Below are 17,966 nucleotides of genomic sequence, written 5' to 3' on the forward strand. Positions count from 1 at the left end.
AGTGGCTGAGGTGAGGTGGAGGACACACAGTCTTGGAGGAGAGGACTTCAAGGAATGAGGAGGTTGAGGTATCAGAAGCCTGGCAGGCACTGATGTCAACAAGAATGGTGGCCTGAAGCCAGAAGATAAGGCCTCCAAAGAGTTGCTGGCACAACTGTGGAGGTGCCTTCCCTGGGGTGAAGATGGTCTATGTCCTCTCCTCCCCACCTCCTGGAATATAAGGGAGGTGCAAGATGGCCTGGAATCCTCAGTGAGGAGCAGGACTGCCCCTTCCAGACCCTTCATGCCTGTCAGGTGGAGAGGAGGGAGAAGACAGCTGCTTTTTAAGGTCCCTGCCTCAGGGGAGGAGCAGGAAGGTAAAGAGAATATGCGGAGAGGTTGAGGACACAGGGGTTTTGCTGGCAACTGAAGCAACTCCAGCAATATGCACGTGATTGTTTTCTTCTTGTGATTTCTAAGTGATAACTAAGAGATGTCTATTTTGTGGTTATTCTTTTAAAGTTACTGTGTTGAAATACTAAAAGAGAGGTTGGTGTGATTAGGGTTGTCTGTCTCAGGCATCAAACTGGAAGACTTTCTGTTGACAGTAGGAGGAGCTTTACTGAACTGACCAAAAGGCCCATGATTGCCGCAGGATGGCTGTTTGGTGACCTGCTTCAGAAGCAGGGGAAAGGGTTACATGTTTTGGCTCATATGTGTTTAGAGCATCATGTTTTAGAGAGTTAAGAAAATCACTTAGCCTGTTGTCTAGTAATGATTGAAGAAAGAGTTTCGCATTAAGTGTTTGATTTGCTGACGTGAAGTCTTATGAAAATGCTGAGAATACAGACATCTTGATAATCCTCACAGGGAAAGATCACCAACTTTTGTCATAGAAGTTCAACAGGGGGCCTGAGGAAAATAAAACTGCTACTAAGGAAAAAAGCAGGTGTAAGTTACAGATTTTCATTATGTAGCATGAATATAGCAGTGATTAAAAGATTTTTTTTTTTTTAACCTGATAAGGACTAGCTAGCAAGGATCAAGTTAAGTAGTTGGCATTTCAAGGCTGGAGAACACTGGCCCTCTCTCCCTGTGGTTTGCCCCACGGGGAAATGTTAATTCAGTCTCTTTGGGCTTTCTTCCTTGTTTATTTTTATTTTTGATTCATGGCACTGTTTGAGGCATAACTAATGAAAGTCAGTGCAACATTGTTTTGATATTTGAGTTATGTTGTCAATAATAAGGCCATATTACCACAGTCATACGATCAAGTTTTTTTTCACAGTGTCTATTATATCTGACAGAGAGCAAAACTTGAAAATATTGTATACTATATTTATTTAAATTATTTTTTCTTCCCCTAGTTTCTTTACCTAGTATAGCTTATTAAAAATATTATAGGGCTTCCCTGGTGGCGCAGTGGTTGAGAGTCTGCCTGCCGATGCAGGGGACATGGGTTCGTGCCTTGGTCCGGGAGGATCCCACATGCCGCGGAGCGGCTGGGCCCGTGAGCCATGGCCGCTGAGCCTGCGCGTCTGGAGCCTGTGCTCCGCAACGGGAGAGGCCACAACAGTGGGAGGCCTGTGTACTGCAAAAAAAAATAAAATAAAATAATGATTTTTTTTTCTGGAACTTAGAATGTTTTTGAATCTTTATTCTTTTTCACTTCATACTTTGTAGAAATGTTTAGCCTTGTTGAATTGATGCCAGTAATCTTTTCAGATATAGTACCAATCTGTTTATTTTATATAAAAGATAATTAGACTATCTTAATTTGGTTAGTGAATTTATCTTTTTTTTTCCACTCCACTGGTGTTTTGGATTTTATCTGTGACTAACTTAGCAGACTATATTGAAAAGAGTTAATTTGGAGGTTCCAGTCCAAGATGGCGGCAAAGGAAGCTCCTGAACTCACTTTCTCCCATAGACATATTGAATCTACAGTTATACTCAAGGCAGTTCCCACTAAAAGAAATCCAGAAATGGAGAGATTGTTATACATGGGGCAAACGAGAAAGTATGCCCATTGAAATGGGTAGGAAAGGCTAAGACATGAGACACCCTCTCACCATAAACCCCACCCCTGGCACAGTGACATACAATCAGTAGGGAACTTGTAACTCCTAGCTTCTCCATGAGGAGCAAAGAGTTTGGATCCAATATCTAGCACCCCAGCTTTTAAGACTTTCACTGGAGGCACTAGCCCCCATAACACCCAGCTCTAAAAGTCAAAGGGGCTTGTGTCCATGAGACCCACGAGACTCTAGCAAACAGAGAAATAGTTCTTAATGGGCTTGCTAGGACTCCCCGTCGCTATTCCTCTAGGGCTCAGCACACAGCTGACAAAAACACTCATCTCCCAGTCTTTGCCCAGAAGAGGCCTATTTGCATATGTTAAAAGCTGCTGCCTGAGGATCAGGTTCTAATTTAGCACACATCTAGGGTGCTGACTGCCAGTCTCCTCGGAGACTAGGGAGGCAGCGGGTGCCATCTTCTCGCCCTCCCTCTACAGCACGGTGGGTTGATGGTCTCTCCTAGAAGAGGCTTGTTCACACGTCTGGCACCAGCCTTTGCTGCCACCACCCAGAAGAAACACTGCTTGATTGCCTGTCTCTGATGGCCAGCAGGGCTGGCATTTGTGGATCCCACAGGAAAGTAGCAAACAAAGACGCAGTTCTTTTCTGGCTATTCCCAAAGGGCTCAGCTTAGAGGGAATAGGCAGAAATGCCTAGCTCCCAGTATGTTCCTTAAATAGGTTTTCCTGCCTACTTTAAAAGTGGCTGACTGAGGGACCAGGTTCCAGTCAGCTTGTATCTAGGTGCTGACTGAGATTCTACCCTTTGGGACACGGATAGGTTTTGGTATACTCTCAACTTCTGGGAGCCACTGAGAACAAAGAAGGCAGCTTGGATGTTCACAAAAGTTTTAGAGAACCAAGAACTCAGGCCAAGCTGAACAATAAGGTTCTCCTAAACACATAGAGTCAAGGAAAATGAAGAATAAGAGGAATATGTTCCCCCCCCAAAAAAAAAGAACAAGGAAAAACTCCAGAAACAGAGCTAATGAAAGAGAGATAAGTGATTTACATGAAAAGAGTTCAAAATAATGGTCATAAAGATGCTCACTGAGGTTGGCAGAATAATGCATCAACAACGTGAGAATTGTAAGAGATAGAAGGTAAAGTACCCAACAGAAATCACAAACCTGAAGAATTCAGTAGAGGTGTTCAACAGCAGACTGGATTAAGTGGAAGAATGGATTAGTGAACTCAAAGACAGGGCAGCAGAATTCATCCAAACAGAGGACCAAAAAGAGAAAGGAATGAAAAAGACTGAAGATACCTTCAGGGACTTAAAAGACACCATCAAGTGGACCAATATTTGCAGTATAGGGGTCTCAGAAGGAGGAGAGAGAGAGAAACAGGCAGAAAGTTTATTCAGAGAAATAATGGCTGAAAACTTCCCTATTATGGGGAAAGAAACAGACACCTAGATCCAGGAAGTCCAGAAAGTTCTTAGTATGTTGAATCCAAACAGACCCACACCAAGACACATAATAAATAATTAATAGTTAAAGGATATCATCTTAAAAGCAGCAAGAGAAAATGAACATGTTACGTACCAGGGAACTCCAGTAACACCATCAGTGGATTTTTAGCACAATGTTGGCAAACAAGAAAGGTATGGCATGATAAATCCAATGTGCTGAAAGGGGGAAAAATGCCAACCAAGAATACTTTACCCAACAAAGTTGTCCTTCAGAGTTGAAGGAGAGATGAAGAGTTTTACAGATATGTAAAAGCTGAAGGAGTTCATTCACACTAATCTAGCCTTATAAGAAATGCTAAGGGACTTCTTCAAGCTGAAAAGAAGAAATGCTAAAGGTAACAGAAAACATGACAGAATAAATCTCACTGGTAAATGTAAATATATAGTTACATTCAGAATATTCTAATGATGTTATGGTGGTGGGTAAATCACTTCTAAATATAGTATGAAGATTAAAAGACAAAAATATTTAAAATAACTATAACTATGATAATTTGTTAATGGATAAATAAGATAAAAGATGTAAATTGTGACATCAAGAACATAAAGTGTCATAGTGGGGGAGAGTAAATATATAGAATTCTAGTATGCATTTGAACTTAAGTTGTTTCCAGCTTTAAGTAGACTGTTATAAATATAAGGTGTATTATATAGCCTTGTGGTAACCAGAGTAAAAACCTATAATAGATAACAAAAAAGTTAAAGGAATCAAAACACACCAATATAGAAAATCAACAAATTAAAATGGAAGAGACAAAGAGAAGAAGAAAGGAACAAAGGTGTTACAGAAAGCCAAAAAGCAATTAACAAAATGGCAACAGTAAATCCATATTTATCAGTAATTATTTTAGATATAAGTGGACTAAATTCTCCAATCAAAAGACAAAGAGTAACTGAATAGACTTTTTTAAAAAGAGGCCCAACTAAATGCTGCTTATAAGAGACTCACTTCACCCTTAAGGCCAGAAACAGACTGAAAATGAAGGGATGGAAAAACATATTCCATGAAAATGGAAACCTTAAAGAAAGCAGGGGTAGCTATGCATGTATCAGAGTGTATAGGCTTTGAACCAAAAACTGTAACAAGAGGCAAGAAAAGTCATTTCATAATGATAAAGTCATCATGATGATAAAGTCATCAATTCATCAAGAGGATATAATAATTGTAAATACTTATTCACCAAGCATAGATATATAATGCAAATTTAACATACCTGAAGGGAGTTAGAAATACAATAATAGTAGGGGACATCAATACCCCACTTTCAACAATGGCTGGATCATCCAGAGAGTCAATAAAGAAACATTGGACTTGGACATACTACATCACATGCATTTAACATACATTTACAGGACATTCCATCCAAAAACAGCAGAATATACATACTTCTTAAAGCACATGAAACATTTCCAGGATAGATCATATGTTATGCTATAAAACAAGTTTTGTTAGGCTTAAGAAGATTGAAATCACGTCAACCATGTTTTCCGACCACAGTGGTTTGAAACAAAACAATTACAGGAAGGAAGGAAACTGGAAAATTCACAAATAGATGGAGATTAAAAAAAGAGGCTCCTGAACAACCAGTGGATCAAAAAAGATACCAAAAGAGAAATAAAAAATACCTTGAGACAAATAAAAATGGAAAACCACATACCAGAACTAATATGAAGCAGCAAAAGCAGTTCTAAGAGGGAAGTTCATAGTGTTAAACGCTTACATTAAGGAAAAAAAAAGAAAGATACAAAATGAACAACCTAACTTTACACCTCAAAGAATCATGTAAAGAAGAACAAATTAAGCCCAAAGTTAGTAGAAGAAAGGAAATAATAAAAATCAGTCGGGAAATATATGATACAGATTGAAAAGACAATAGAAAGGATTAGTGGAAATGATTAATGGTTTTTTGAAAAGCTAAACAAAATAGACAAACCTTTACCTAGATATAACAAAAAAGATAAAAGTCTCAAAACTAGAAATAAGAAGGGAGTCATTACAACTGATATCACATAAATACAAAGGATCATGATAGACTACTATGGACAATTATACACCAACAAATTGGACAACCTAGAAGAAATGGGTAAGTTCTAGAAACATTCAACCTACCAAGACTGAATCAAGATGAAATAAAAAATCTGAACAGACAAACTACTAGTAAGGAGATTGAATCAGTAATCAAAAACCTCACAACAAAGAAAAGTCTCGGAACAGATGGTTTCACTATTTAATTCTGTCTCATTTTCAATGATGAATTAATGCCAATATTTCTCAAACTCTTTCAAAAAATAGAAAAGGAAAGAATACCTCCAAACTCAGCACCTCCAAACTCATTTTACATGTCCAGTATTACCCTGATACCAAAACCAGATGGGGACACTTCAAGAAAAGAAAATTACAGGCCAATATCCATAAAGAACATGGACACAAAAATCCTCAATAAAGTATTGGCAAACCAAGTTCAACAATATATTAAACGGATTACATACCATGATCAAGTGGGATTGATTCTAGGGATGCAAGGATTGTTCACCTTCCACCAATCAGTCAACATGATGCATCATATTAACAAAATGGAGAAAAAAATCATGTGATCATTTCAGTAGATGCAGAAAATGCTTTGACAAATATCAGCATCCACTCATGAAAAAAATTTCAACAAACTGGGTGTTAAGGGAATGTACCACAGCATAATAAAGGCCACAAAGTGCAAGCCCACAGCTGATACCATATTTAGCAGTGAAAAGGTCAAAGCTTTTCCTCTAATATCAGGAACAACAAGGATGCCCACTCGTGTCACTTTTATTTAACATAGTACTGAAAATCCAAGCCAGAGTAATTAGGCAAGAAAGAGAAATAAAAGGCATCCAAATATCAGAAGAATTAAAACTTGTTCACAGATGACATGATATTATACAGGAAAACCTAAAGACTCACCAAAAAACTGTTAGAAGTAATAAATGAATTCAGCAAAGGATACAAAAATCAATATAGGCATACTTCATTTTATTATGCTTTGCTTCATTGCACTTTGCAAATATTGTGCGTTTTTTTCTTGTTTGTTCTACAAATTGAAGGTTTGTGGCAACCCTGTGTTTCTATGCCATTTTTCTAATAGCATTATTTTAAAATTAAGGTATGTACATTTTTAAGACATAATTGTACACTTAATAGTGTACAGTATACTGTAAACATAATTTTTATATATACAGGGAAACCAGAAAGTTCATGTGATTTGCTTTATTGTGATATTAAATTTATTGTGGTGGTCTGGAACTGAATCCCCAATATCTCTGTATACAAAAATCAGATGCATTTCTATATGTTAACCACAAACCTATCCAAAGTAGAAATTAAGAAAACAGTCCTATTTACAGTTGCATCAAAAAGAATTAAAATACCTGGGAATAAAGGTAAAAAATATCTCTACACTTAAAATTATAAGACATTGATGAAAAAAATTGAGGAAGACAAAAGTAAATGGAAAGATATTCTGTGCTTATGGATTGAAAGAATTAATATGGTTAAAATGTCCATACTACCCAAAGCCATCTACAGATTGAATGCAATCCCTATCAAAATTCCAGTGGCATTTTTCACAGATATAGAACAAACAATCCTGAAATTTTTGTGGATCCACAAAGACCCCGAATAGCCAAAGCAATCTTGAGAAAGAAAAGCAAAGCTAGAGGCATCACACTTCCTGATTTCAAACTATATTACAAAACAGTAGTAATCGAAAGAGTATGGTATTGATATAAAACACACATATTTCAATGGAACGTAATAGAGAGTCCAGAAATAAACCTGTGTGTATATGGTCAATTAACTTAAGACAATGGAGGCGCAAATATACTATGGATAGATGATAGTCTCTTCGATAAATAGTGTTGGGAAAATTGTACAGCCACATGCAAAAGAATGAAACTGGACCCCTATCTTACACCACACAAAAAAACAACTCAAAATATATTAGACTTTAATGGACGACCTGAAAACATAAAAGTCTTAGATGAAAACATGGGTGGTAATCTCCTTCACCTTGGTCCTGGTGATGAATTTTTGGGATTTAACACCAAAAGCAAAGGCAACAAAAGCAAAAATAAACAAATGGAACTACATCAAACTAAAAGGCTTCTGCACAGCAAAGGAAACGGTCACCAAAATGAAAAAGGCAACCTATAGAATGGAAGAAACTATCTGCAAATCATATCTGATGAGGTTAATATCCAAAATACATAATGAACTCATACAACTCAATAGCAAAAATATCAAAGTCTGATTTTAAAAATGAGCAGAAGAACTGAGTAGACATTTTTCCAAAGAAGACATCCACGTGACCAACAGGTATGTGAAAAGATGTTCAACATCAGTAATAATCACGGAAATGCAAGTCAAAACTCATTGAGATACCACCTCACGTCTGTCAGAATGGGTATCATTAAAAAGACAAGAGATGACAAGTGTTGACCAGGATGTAGAGAAAAGGGAACCCTTGTGTGCTGTTGGTGGGAGTGTAAATTGCCGCAGCTACTATGGAAAGCAGTACAGAGGTCCTAAGAAAATTAAAAATAGATCTGCCATACTATCCAGCAATCCCACTTCTGGGAACATAGTCATACAAAAGGGGTGCAAACTTGTAGTCATAAAGTGAATAAGTTAGGAGGATCTAATGTACACATGGGGTGATGGTTATTCAGAACACTACCTGTACAACTGAAATTTGCTGAGAGTAGAATTTAAATGTTTGCATGAAAAATAAAAAGATAAATATGTGAGGAGGTGGATCTGTCAATTGAGTAAATGGGGGGGGGTCCTGTAACATGCACGCATGTATCCAGTCTCCACAGTGTACACTGTAAATGCTTACAGATTTATTTGTCAAATATATCTCAATAAAATTGAGATATATTTGTCAAATATATCTCAATAAAATTGAAAAGAAAAAGAAAACAAAAAAAGAGTTAATTTGCATGTATTGTAGCAGAGCCTTCTTGAACCTTTTTTTTTTTTTTTTAATGTAGGAGAGGTTTTTTACTAAAATTATGATTGTTGACTAGAGGTCATGGTGTTTCCATTCCTAAGGTGCACCAGCTCAGAATTCCCTGCAGGTATTCTTGGAGCAGAGGTATCCTGTGACCCTATGACTAAAACCAAGGTGGAAATGCAGATTCTCTGTTATGGTTTCAGATGCTCCCACCTGTGGAGAACTGTTCTGCATTCATTTTTACTCTTGTTTTCTATCTTTCATCCTGTAATTCCTGCAGTTTACTTGTGAGATTCTAGGGCTTGGCATTAACATATACTTCTTTCAGATTGTATATTGTCTTTTTTTTTCCTTCTCTCTAAAGAAATCTCATAAGATTGAAAACCAACATTTGACAAATAATTATCTAAATCATTGTGCAAAGAACACAGTGTTTTGCTTTTTTTCTTGTGTTTATTATATTGGGTTGGCCAAAAAGTTCGTTCAGGGTTAGGATTAGTTCCTTAAGTAGTAAGTATTCTTTTTTTTTTTTGCAAACAAACTTTCATTATTCTAGTTCAGTCTTTCACAAACATACTATACAGAGTCTTATATGGTACAAAAGAAAGGAAAACATCTCTGTCTATTCAGTTTAACACAACACCAAAATAAAGCAGTTAAGACTTTGGGGAATTAAGTAGTAAGTATTCTTGAAGAGGCAGTGGGTACATCATGAGTCTAAGCTTGTAATCTCTGGGGCCAGACTGCGTGGCATGCATCCAGCTGCACCCTCAGCAGATGTCTCACCTGCAGTGCTGCACACTCAGTGTCTCTGTTCATCATCTGTAAAATAAAGATGACGGTAGTACCTCCTTTTGTGGTGGTGTTTAGAGGGGGTGTGTCAATGAGTTACTTCATGTATGATAAGAAGGGCTTGCATATATATATAAAGTAGAGATTCTTTGGCATATATGTGATTATGATAATTTTTTAAAAATTGCTGTTATATATACTGCTTGCACACACACGTATTCAGAAATAATTAGTGCCTGTAGAAAAACAGCTACCTATAGGAAAACAAAGTAGTTGGTAGTGACAATATATGTAATATGTTTTAAAGTAAGATCCTTCAATCATTGTGGAAAGAGCATAGGGTGCAAGTAAAAATCTTAACAGAATCAGTAACACCAGTGACTAACATTTCTTGAAGATTTACTAAATGCCGTACACTGTTCTCAGTTCTTTTCTGTTTTCAAGAACTGTTTCCTCATCGGGCTAGTTATACAATATTGGAGAATTTTCTTAACCTCTCTCTAAGCTCTGATTTTATAATGTATGAGGTGGGTATTGATATCTGTTCTTTCTACCTCAAAGGGATATTATTAGAATAAAATGAAATAATGTAGTGAAATGATCAGTGAACATAATTTTACGAGGTAATACACTGATAAATTATATAACATATAGTCATAATGGTGGTTAACAGCTGATCTTGATTTCTCTTAAGATCACAGAGAAATCTGTGTTAGAAGCTTCTGACTTCTGAGTATAGGTAGTTTACGAATTTAAGAAAATGTGTGTTTATATGAATTTATAATTTACCTACCTATCTATCTATTTATCTATCTATCTGTCTAGTCATTGATAGGTCAGGGCTCTCGTGAAGTGCCTGTATGTCCACTGTTATGAATTGTCTTCCTGTCATATGTGGAAGTTTTCTTCTTTGTATAATGTTGGTATCCTTGCTGTATGTTTATGATTAGTACTCAATTACCTCTGTAGGCCAAGTAATGAGCCCATACCCAAATCCTTATTTGAGTATTCTACCTATCAACAGTGTACAGGTTTTATTCTTGACTACAACTCTGAACCCATTTTACAATTATCTGTTTGCCCATCTGCTGATCAGATTGTAAGGCCCACCATGACATGGCTTGTTGCCTTCTTCGTATCCTTGGCACCTGGTCCTTGGCTAGGTAGAGAAGGAGACATGTAATCAGGACATATTTATGGAATAAGTAAACTAAGAAAGGATAGTCAGGAAGTCATACTGATCTCAGAGGAGCCCGTATTTCTAAGAATCAGAAAACTGATCTTCCGAGAAATCTTTAAAAAGGAGATTACTAACCTAGAAGGATTTGGCCTCTAGGAAGAGAGTGTATTGCCAAACAAGTTAAAATTTGAATGCTTTATTTGTCCCTGATTGGAGGGTATAAAATATAAATGTACCAACTATTCTGAAGCTTTTCTTTTAACTAAGCTTAATACATTATAATTTGTTGAACAGAGGCGGGCTAGCAGAAAGACTAAATGGATTGCAGAATCGAGAGAGATCTGCCATTTCTTTGTGGAGACATCAGTATCTTTCTTACCAAAGGACACTTTCAGGTAAGGCTTGCACTGGCATCTGTGAGTAAAGAAAATGCCAGTTAAAAGTCTTTTTACATTAAGATATATGAAGTTGATCATCACTGTTTTTACACCTTTTTCTCTAGGTGTCCAAAGATCTGAGCGGGAGGGTTCTACATTACCCCTTTTTCTTGCTCTGTCCCAGTAGCTTTCAGACTTTTGTGACTGTGACTCACAGTCAGCAGTACATCTTACAGCATCTCCCAGTACACACACAACATTCTCACACATCACTCACACACACACACACACACACCCATGAAACAAACATTTAATAAACAACACTAAGCTCAGTGATGTACCAAAATCCCAGTCTCACTAAATTGGTGCAGGACCCTTCTAATGAGTTGCAACATTACAGTGAATTAACCAAATTGTCAAGCACAGAGCTGAGAGAGTGTCTTCTGGAGGTTGGACTAGAAAAATACCAAGACAAACTAGTGTGCCTGGACCGAAGGGAAAAGATGACCTTTTGTTTGGCTCATTGGCACCAAGTAGCTTATTTGGAATGTTCCTTACGTTTTCCCTTCTTTAATTTGGGAATAGAGGGTATTCATGGTATTTAATTATACCATGAATAAAAGACAAAAGCAAAATAAAATGAAAAACCAGAGCCAAAAATTAATCCATTAATTTGAAAATATGAATGTGACCATCTCTAATTTTTCTGTTAGAAGTCTCTATATTTAGGAATTTGGGTTTTGTTTGTCTCTTAGATGAATTTATTTTTCAGATCTGTGAATCCTCCCCTTGATGTCTTATAATATGTTGTGTCTTTTTCTTTACTTTTTTTTTTTTTTTTTTTGCGGTATGCGGGCCTCTCACTGTTGTGGCCTCCCCCGTTGCGGAGCACAGGCTCCGGACGCGCAGGCTCCGGACGCGCAGGCTCAGCGGCCATGGCTCACGGGCCCAGCCGCTCCGCGGCATATGGGATCCTCCCAGACCGGGGCACGAACCCGTATCCCCTGCATCGGCAGGTGGACTCTCAACCACTTGCGCCACCAGGGAGGCCCTCTTTACTTTTGATATAACTCATTATAAACATATATTAGGAAGAACATTTCACTATTTGGTGTTTTGTTTCCTGTGTGGCCTGGCAGAAGAATTTTCTTCTTTCAACATAAGAAAAGTTTTTTCTCGTTTCTATATGTGTATAGCAACTGAATAAATGAGAGAAAAACTTGAAAATATTAAGTAGAGGTAACTCTCTCTCTCCCCAATCCCAAGAACTAAAATTTAGTAAACAGCTGAAATTCAGTGATGGATTTGTTAAAATACCTCTGTAATTAAACTCTCTAATCCTCTTAATTTCCCTGTCAAAAATGAGTATAACTGTAGACCGTTGCCTTATGAACTGTGCTACTAATAAATCAAACTGCATGGGAAGGATGGGCAGCTCTCGGATGACCCTGGGACTTGACAGACTGTGGAAACATGGAAGTACTGTCATCCTGAGGTTGGCTTCACTGCTGCCAGACCTGGAAGTGCAGAAGCAACGGAGAGCAGCAACTCCTCCTCCCCCACTTAGGGTGTGGATGGACCTTTGGGTTTGCACAGTACCACAGTCAGAATCCCATCTTATTTTGTTCAGACTCCAGAGCGTTCTTGAGCTTTGGTTAATTTTGAATGACCAGGGCATTGTGTCGGGCTTGATTTTTCCTTCTTCTGATAGGTTTGAGAAATCTAGGAGTTAGTAGTAATTTATGAACCACATCTTGGTTTTTGTTCTGAATATTAAATATAGTATATCTCACTGAGTCTACCTTTATATCCCTCAGATATGAGAAATTATGGTTTACAAAATTAACCTGTAATTGTAATAATTTAGCCTGAGGCCCTTCTTCCCAAGTTTCTTATATTTGAGGAATATTATTTAATTATTCCACAGTTGAGAGGGACATGGAGCCTGCTTACTAACTTGAAATATTTGAGTGGATGTCTTCAACACATCTTTCTGCCTTTTTTTTTTTTTTTTGCGGTACGCAAGCCTCTCACTGTTGTGGCCTCTCCCGTTGCGGAGCACAGGCTCCAGACGCGCAGGCCCAGCGGCCATGGCCCACGGGCCCAGCCGCTCCACGGCATGTGGGATCTTCCCAGACCAGGGCACGAACCCGCGTCCCCCGCATCGGCAGGCGGACTCCCAACCACTGCGCCACCAGGGAAGCCCTTTCTGCCTTTTTAAAAAAAACTCTTCATTTGGAGATAATTGTAGATTCACATTAAACTAATGCCATTCTAAGAAATAAAACAGTGGCTTCTTGTGCCCCTCACCTCGTTCCACCAGGGATGATGTTTTTCCTATCTCTAGTACACTGGCACAACCAGGAATTGATCCAGATGCAATTCACCAACCTTATTCAGGTTTTACCAGCTTATATGCACTCGTGTGTGTGTTTTGTTTATGTAATTTTATCACCTGGGTAGATTCATGTGCCCATTACCACAGTCAGGATACAGGACACTCATCACCAGGATCCCACGTGCTCCCTTTTAGCCACCTCTTCCCACCTAATGCCTTGCAACCACCGGTGTGTTCACTATTTCCATACTATTGTCATCTCAGAAATGTTCCGTAAATGAAATAATAGGGTATGTAACCTTTGGGGAATTGACTTCTTTTCACTCAACACCATTCCCTTGAGATTTATCCAAGTTTGTGCGTATATCAGCAGTTAGTTCCTCTTACTCTGTGATATGGATGTACCACACTTTGTGTACCTGTGGAGGGACATTTGGACCTTACAAATAAAGGTGCTGTGAACAAGATTTTGAGTGAGCAGAGGTGTTTAATTTTCTGGTATAAATGATCAAGGGTGCAGTTGCTGGGTGTTACAGTAAGTGCTTGTCTAGTTTTGTAAGACGTTGCATATTAATATCAAATATTTCAGTGAGTATCTCTAATACATGTTTCTGGCTTTAAGAAAAAAATTTTTTTAACACCTTTAGTTTGTGGATTTCAACTCTTCTTTTCTTCCCTCATGGATAGCTTACTTTTCTGGGCTGTTTTGTAACTCTTACTTATAACATTTAATAATCAGTTTTGTTTACCTTGTTAGTACCTTCTAGTACATTTCAATATAAAAGACATACATCTCAAGGTTCTTAAAACTTGAGTAGGGCTTCCCTGGTGGCGCAGTGGTTGAGCGTCCGCCTGCCGATGCAGGGGACACGGGTTCGTGCCCCGGTCCGGGAAGATCCCACATGCCACGGAGCAGCTGGGCCCGTGAGCCATGGCCGCTGAGCCTGCTCATCTGGAGCCTGTGCTCCGCAGTGGGAGAAGCCACAACAGTGAGAGGCCCACGTACCGCAAAAAAAAACTTGAGTAAATTTTTATGTGCGCCTATTTTCTTGATTTTTGTTGTAGTTGTTCTTTGTTTTTTTGTGGTATGTGGGCCTCTCACTGTTGTGGCCTCTCCCGTTGCGGAGCACAGGCTCTGGACGCGCAGGCTCAGCGGCCATGGCTCACAGGCCCAGCTGCTCCGCGGCATGTGGGATCTTCGCGGACCGGGGCACAAACCTGTGTCCCCTGCATCGGCAGGCGGACTCTCAACCACTGCGCCACCAGGGAAGCCCCAGACTTGAAAGTTTTTCAACCAGGGAAGCCCCAGACTTGAAAGTTTTTTAGAGATGATGCAGGTAGGTGAGACACTGGAGTTTAGACTGATGTAGATAATACAAGTGATGGCTCCCACTGAATGTGCCTCCTGCTAGGCCCTGAGTGAGGAGTGCACACAGCTCTCACAGCAACCCTGCGGAGCTGCACTATGCCTTCCAAATCCTAAAAGTATCCAGACATTTTATTTTCTAGTCCCTAGAGTCAGAGATTATTTGTTAAGTGAAGAAGCCTGATTTGGAGGCAGGAGACAGGGCCAAACTCTTGAAATGTTAAGTTTTTCACTGCTTATTCTTGATAAACAAAGGCTTTTTTGGGGGGGGGGTTGTTTAAGGTCACTTCAATTAGCTAATGAAAAAACACTGATTCTGCTTTAAATTGTATTGTAGCAGGTAAGCAACCAAGCAGTTTCAGAGTGTCTTTTTCTGTGAAATTGTCATGTACATCACTTGTGCAGAGGGACATTTTTTATGTGCCCATATTTCTGTGGTAATTTTAGTTATATGAAATAAATGTTATTCTCCCTCACTGCTAATTTTCTGGTGCTTAGAATCTGGTGGTGGAGATGGGATGGTGGCAAGAGAGAGGCACAGGCAAGGAACTGGACAGTTCATCCTTCGTTTATTCCTTCCACAGGTGTTTATTGACAGCCTGCTGTGTCCCAGACAATGTACACCATGTCACTACACTCATGGAACTTTCATTGTGTTGAGTGAGATAGATGATAAGCAAAGGAAAAATATAGGTACAGGTTGGCACAGTGCAGGATCTGTGAGGCGTTGTGGAGGGGCGCTGTGCTGGACAGGCCGCGGAAGAGAGCTTCACATTTACAGTGGATGCCTCCAGTCGCTGTCTAGTTTCCAGGCCAAGATATCAAAGAAATGTGGCTAAAGAGATATAGGACAGTGGTTTTGTTACTTATTAGTTTTTGCAAGAAAAATTATAATTTAACAGATTTTGAATAGCCCATATTTTCTTGTTTCTATCTTTTTTCAGTTTTATCGAGAGATTTTTCAGTTTTATTGAGATATAATCACTATAAGTGCAAGGTGTAAAGCATAATGATTTGATATACATACATGTATCATCACAAGTTTAATTAATATCTATCATCTTATATACATACAAAAGAAAAGAGTAAGAGAAAATACACTTTTTCCCTTGTGATGAGAACTCTCAGGATCTATTAACAACTTCCCTATATACCACACAGCAGCATTAACTTAGTCACCGTGCTGTACGTCACATCCCTAGTTCTTACTTGTCTTAGAACTGGAAGTTTGTGCCTTTGGACCACCTTCCTCCAATCGCCCCTTCCCCCAACCCTGCCTCTAGTGACCGCAAATCTGATCTCTTTTTCTATCAGTTTGGTTTGTTGGTTTTTTTGTTTTGTATGTGTGTTTTTTTAGATTGAAGTGAGATCTCATATAAGTGAGATCATACTGTATTTGTCTTTCTCTGACTTAGCATAATGACTTCAGGGTCAATCCATATTGTTGGAAATGGCAGAACTTCATTCTCTTTTATGCCTGAATAATAACATTCCTCTGTGTGTGTGTGTGTGTGTGTGTGTGTATGTGTATGTATGTATGTGATGTATACACACTGGCATATTTTATATATATGTAGTATATAAATATATGTGTATATCTCACACTTTCTTTATCCATTCATCCATTGATAGACACTTCGGTTATTTCCATATCTTGGCTATTGTCAACAATGCTGCAGTGAACATGAGGGTGCAGCTTTCTCTTTGACATCATGTTTTCATTTCTTTCTGATGTGTTCCCAGAACTGGAATTGCTGGATCATATGGTAGTTCTAGTTTTAATTTTTTGAGGATCCTCCACACTGTTTTCCACAGTGGCGGCACCAGTTTACATTCCCACCAACAGTGCACAAGGGTTCCTTTTTCTCCACATCGTAACCAGCATTTATCTATCTTCTTGATGGTAGCCGTTCTGACAGGTATGGAGTGATAGCCCATTGTGGGTTGTTTTTTTTTTTTTTTTTTTTTTTTTGCGGTATGCGGGCCTCTCACTGTTGTGGCCTCCCCCGTTGCGGAGCACAGGCTCCGGACGCGCAGGCTCAGCGGCCATGGCTCACGGGCCCAGCCGCTCCGCGGCATATGGGATCCTCCCAGACCGGGGCACGAACCCGTATCCCCTGCATCGGCAGGCGGACTCTCAACCACTTGCGCCACCAGGGAGGCCCAGCCCATTGTGGTTTTGATTTGCATTTCTGTTTTGATTAATGGTGTCGAGTATCTTTTCATGTACTTATTGACCTGAATAGCCCATATGTTAAATATTTTTCCACTTGCACAAAATCATTATAATTGAAAGGTTTTTTTTTTTAAAGGTTATTATTGAAATTCAGTAGGGAGCAGTTTATTTGGTATACATTTTATTCAAGCAGAGAAATATAAAAGTACAATTTAAAGCTTTGGAAAATCTAGGATGCAACAGATTTTTTATTTGAAGAACCTTTACCATGTAAATATTTGCTTTTCTTAAATTATTATTTTGTGTTGAAATATATCACAAAGAAGATAATATAGAAAACATAGACATATACCTTAACAAGTACTTGTAAAGCAAGTATCCCTATAACCATCGCTACTCAATAGAAATAAAGGTTTTCTGTTAATTTCAGGTTTTTTAGTTACTAGAGAAATACAGTGTATTGGTGCCTCATCTCTTTGTTTTTTCATAACAGGTGGCCTTAATATTTTAACTTGTGTGTATTCGTTTTACTTTGTCTCTTATTTCTTTCATTCAAACTTTTATTAAGCAGCAAATGTGGGTTCATCACTGACAGATCTGACTCTGTCATAATCTTATAATTAATTTTTTCTTGCTTATTTAAAATTAATATTAAAGATTTACTCTTTAGAAGGAAACAAAACAGTATTTTACACTTGAAGATGTTTTAATAATGTCTTTAAAATTTTACTTATTGAAGCACATTTTGGAAAATCAGACAAAAGAAACAAAGCCAAAGGGAATAAGGATTACTCTGTCAAGCTCTAAAGGAGAATAACTGCAGTGAGTTCTCCTGGAGAAGGTTGTATTTATACAGTTTCAAGAAAAATTAAAAGATATACTATTCCTTATTCTGATGATTATAATAAAATCTTCAGGATAGTGCTCCTGGGTACTTCTAATGCTTTTAGATTTTCTTCACATTATATAATAGTTTGGAAGTCTTAGTAAATACTATAAAACAAATTGTACAAAAATGTTAACAAAGGTTATCATTGGAAAAGGTGTTGGGACAGGGTTTTAAAAATACGTTCCTCTTATAAAAGAAGAAATTTGTTAAAATCAAATGTATTATTTTCACAATTAGAGAAGGGAGGAGAATGTGAAATGGTAGAGAGTTCCACCCTGACTATAAAATTTATACTTTTGTGTCAGGATGTGAAAAGTTCAATAACGAGGC

The 17,966-nt window shown here is 38.2% G+C and overlaps 1 protein-coding gene across 2 annotated transcripts in view; it reads left to right on the forward strand.

Annotated features, from left to right (window-relative positions):
- Nucleotides 1-17,966, forward strand: part of SPIDR (scaffold protein involved in DNA repair) — a 331,570-nt gene that overhangs the window by 109,148 nt on the left and 204,456 nt on the right. For both annotated transcript variants that reach the window (XM_060116489.1, XM_060116488.1), the window contains exon 7: nt 10,785-10,885. In XM_060116489.1, coding sequence (XP_059972472.1) covers nt 10,785-10,885 — 101 coding nt within the window. The remainder of the gene's footprint in view (nt 1-10,784; nt 10,886-17,966) is intronic.

This window comes from Mesoplodon densirostris, chromosome 13, assembly GCF_025265405.1.
Source record: "Mesoplodon densirostris isolate mMesDen1 chromosome 13, mMesDen1 primary haplotype, whole genome shotgun sequence".
Taxonomy (NCBI): domain Eukaryota; kingdom Metazoa; phylum Chordata; class Mammalia; order Artiodactyla; family Ziphiidae; genus Mesoplodon; species Mesoplodon densirostris.